The sequence below is a fragment of the Rhododendron vialii genome, chromosome 10a (assembly GCF_030253575.1).
Source record: "Rhododendron vialii isolate Sample 1 chromosome 10a, ASM3025357v1".
Lineage (NCBI taxonomy): Eukaryota > Viridiplantae > Streptophyta > Magnoliopsida > Ericales > Ericaceae > Rhododendron > Rhododendron vialii.
The window spans coordinates 7,049,393-7,053,311 of NC_080566.1; the positions used below are offsets into that span (position 1 = coordinate 7,049,393).

Consider the following 3,919-nt stretch of genomic DNA (forward strand, 5'->3'; position numbering starts at 1 on the left):
TTAGTAACCACATGCTCAGACATCTTCAATAGTAGACAACTTTACTAATCATTTGGTCACCAATTCTTCGGTTTCCACACAGACTCCCCAACGGTGTCTGCATTATGCAGAAACAAGAAACTCTTACTGGCTTACTAAGATGATGCATCAGGTGCTCACAGAAATTTGCTTGTGAGTTGTGAATGAGCAGCCACTTGAATATGATTCTCAACACAAGAGTTATGATTAGGAACCAATTTGGAGACAAACAAACTTGACTCTGAAACATATTGAACAAAACCCGAGTAAACTAAAGGTACAATTAATCGAAAAGGCTATCTGTGTCCAAGTCATGAAACATATTGAAGAAAACCCAAGTAAACTACGGGTACAGTTTACATATTGCATCATTACCCCGTCTCAGCAAAAATCCGAAGACAAACTTCTCTGGGGTGTCTGCCTTCAGCCTTTTGCAGAAACAGGAAACGGCAACGCGCAAACATGTTTTGATAAGCTGACTCATTGCATCAGATGCTCACAAAAATTCACTTGTGAATGAGCAACCACTTCAATATTTTTCTCGATATAAGACCCACTTTGGATACATACAAATTTGTTTATGGAACATATGAAAAAAAGCCAACGTAAACTATATGAACAATGAAAAAGAGAGGGCTATCTGTTTCCTAAGCCATGGACAATCCAACCTACCCTTTCTCTTCAAGGAGTTGTAGGCCCGAAAGAATAGCTTTCATTGTCAATGCCTTTGCGTCGATATCTAAATAGCTGATGGGAACTGCTCACTTACCATCTTTGTCCTACGGAAATAAGGTAAATGGCAGAGACAGACCAAAGGACTCCAAAAGCCCCGGGTGCTGTACGAAATAAATGTCATTCGGCAGAGGATAGGAAAGGCCCATAATTGAGTTAAGGATGCAAGTCATCGTGTCCATCACGCTCATTGTGTCTCTTAACTGAAACCAAGCTCTCATTGTATAGAAGAACTTGTAAGCATCCTGGAGGCCAATGACCGTACACCTGATACTTTTTTATTTGTTGGGTATCAATGTGATATGACATCAACTGTCCCCGATCACCCTCAAAGAGGAACTCACCATTTAACCGAAATCCCAATGCAAAGTAAATCCCTTTTAGGGGTCCGATAGTAAATTTTTTAGTCCAAGACACCTCAACACCCTGTTCCTCCATAATCCAAATGTCAAAACACTTCTCCAAGTGCGATGAAAGTTCCCAACCGGATGTATAAAGAACTAGGGCAAGGGAATCATTTAGAACAAAAAGTCTCCTTTCCCTGGAATTGTCCAATGAGCAAACTTCTGGAACGGGAATTACATCAAACACCTCGTTGGACATACGAAACGCGATAATTTTCCGATCACCACTGGGGCCGCATGCGAACCAGTAAAAATCACCATTCCACGATGAGCAAGAAGAATATTTGAAATTGAGACCGAAACCAAAAGAGGAATCCAGGACAACTTTCCTCCAAGAATCTGTACTCAAGTCGTATATTTCAATAGTTTCATCGATACTAGAATATATATGACGAAATTCAAACTTAACCACTTTATAATCATTGGTATAGGGATCAAACCCAAATCCCAAATTGCTAAAATGATCAGTTTTGTAAGACGATTGAGGAAGCACCCTGAATTCTCTAATAGAAGGGTTACATAAGATAATGGTTTGGTTAAACGCGAGGCCGGAGAGACAAACGACGCCGTTGCAATGACCCAATAGTCGGAGCTCGTTATCCAGATCAGTGGAAGATATGACTATATCTTGGGTTGAGGTTTCGTTTGGGACCAAGGACAGGGTAATGCTGCCCTTGCCGCCGCCGTTGAGGGACCGCTTAACGAGGACACAGTCAGTGTTTTCGGCGGCGGCGCGATTGCAATGGAGGGAAACGAAACTAGGGTTTTGGATGAGAGCATACCAGTTTTTGCAGACTGACTTGAATCGAACAAGGGGCTTCACCGGAAAGGTGAAAGAGACTGCAAATATTACAAGAGGGAGAGGAAGACAGAGAGAGAGGTTGGTTTTTAGAGTGAGATGGCAAAATCAAAAATCTGCCTAAACAAAGAAAGACGCGTCCTTTATATAGAGGGCTCTACAGAATTCAAACAGTAAAATGAAATTATTACAACTTTAAAGTGAAAACTTTGCTGGGTACACACTGGGCCCCGTCAACACAAAAATCTCCACCGAAAGTTGAAAATCACTCCTTTATTGAGTGCCTTTGAAATTACTCCTTTATTGAGTGCCTTTGAAATTACTCCATAATTGAGTCTTCTGTTGATCTTTAGCACATCGGCATATTCTATTAGTTCAGAATTCTTTTTTCTTTCATTATCAGAACGAAATAGTCTTCTCATTATGAGATGATTGTGTTAGTGCTCACATAATCCATTTTATCATAATCCAACCTTTTTTTTATTTTTATTTAAATGAAAGAGAACATTCCTGATAGCACGTCTGTCAACGATTTACCGGAGCAAGGCCAAATCACCCTTTTCGGGTCCTCCTGGCCAGACAAATCCGAACGCGACTTGGGTGACCTCCCATGTTACCTTACATTTATTTAAAAGGCTTTATGATGATATCATGGCTTATGCTTACACTAACAGTCAAATTTAAGCCATATGAATGGCTCTGACGGTGTCGTTTGTCTCACCGAAGGCGGGTATCACTCCACCATTGCGTCGTGCAACCCTTCGATGAGAGAATTCAGGGTACTTCCTCAACCCTCTTATAAAAAGGCTATGTAGCTGCTTTGGGATTTGGGTTTGATCCCTCTACGGATGATTATAAAGTGGTTAAGTTTGGGTACAACAATCCACATACCATCACTGATGAGATTGACAAAACAATTGAAATATATGAGCTGAGTACAGATTCTTGGAGGGAATCATGTGAATTCCCAGATTCAGTTTGATTTGAATTTTGTTTGTTTATCTTTCGCATCGTGGAAAGAGGATTTCTATTGGTACATGTTCTGCCCCGATGGTGCTGATGCTATTCTTGTGTTTCGGATGACGGATGAAGTGTTCGATGCAAAGCCCTTGCCAGAAGTTTGCTCGTTAGACGATTCCATACGAAGTGAACTTTTCGTTCTGAATGATTCCCTTGCCCGGTTTCTTTGTCCATTGAAGTGGTCGGAATCATCATTTTCAGCATGGAATTTTTCGTTTTCTGTGCGGAATTGTCCATTGGAGAAGTGCTTTGACATTTGGGTTATGGATCAACAGGGTGTTGAGGTATCTTGGACCAAAAAATTTGCTATTGGACCTCTCCAGTGGCTTGAATATCCATTGGGATTTCGGCAAAATGGTGAGTTCCTCTTGGTGAGTGATGGTGGACAGATGATGTCGTACAACCTTGATACGCGGCGGATACAGGAGTATCAAGTGTACGGTCATTCTCCTTCACGATGTTTACAAGTTCTGCTATACACAGTGTTTGGTTTCAGTCAAGAGACACAATGAGTGTGATGGACATGATGATTTGCATGTTTAACTTGATTGTGGGCTTCTTATCCTCATGATTAAGTATATGTTTTGTGCTGCACAATGGATTTCTGAAGTGCTTTAGGCAGTCGTTGCCTTTCACTGGCTTTGAAAAGAAAAAGAAGGTAAATGAGTGGTTGCATTCGTCTATGGAAAGGTCTCCTTGACAGTCTTCTCCGCAAAGGCATTGATATTGAAAGCTACTTTTTCTGGGCCTGCATGTCCTGACGTCCATGGAGAGGAAAGGAAGGTTGGATTCCATGGTTTTCTTCAATATGTTTCATAATCAAGTTTGTTACACTTATGTTCAGAAAAAAACATATTGAAGTTGTTGCTCATTCACAACTCACAGGGCAATTTCTATTGCCGTACGTCTAATGAAGCTTCTCCTTCTTATGAAAACAAATGTTTCC

The 3,919-nt window shown here is 40.9% G+C and overlaps 2 protein-coding genes across 2 annotated transcripts; one reads left to right on the forward strand and one right to left on the reverse strand.

The window, feature by feature from the left end:
* Window positions 1-531: 531 nt before the first annotated feature.
* LOC131302822 (F-box protein At3g07870-like) lies at window positions 532-2,565 on the reverse strand. The gene is made up of 2 exons (XM_058329616.1): window positions 2,559-2,565; window positions 532-1,994 (listed from the first exon to the last, which is right to left on the reverse strand). Exons 1-2 carry the CDS (start codon window positions 2,563-2,565, stop codon window positions 907-909), a joined length of 1,095 nt encoding a protein of 364 aa, XP_058185599.1. The 3' UTR covers window positions 532-906.
* Window positions 2,566-2,642: 77 nt separating this feature from the next.
* LOC131302823 (uncharacterized) lies at window positions 2,643-3,485 on the forward strand. Its single transcript, XM_058329617.1, has 2 exons — window positions 2,643-2,732; window positions 2,895-3,485. Exons 1-2 carry the CDS (start codon window positions 2,643-2,645, stop codon window positions 3,483-3,485), a joined length of 681 nt encoding a protein of 226 aa, XP_058185600.1.
* The last annotated feature ends 434 nt before the right edge of the window (window positions 3,486-3,919 follow it).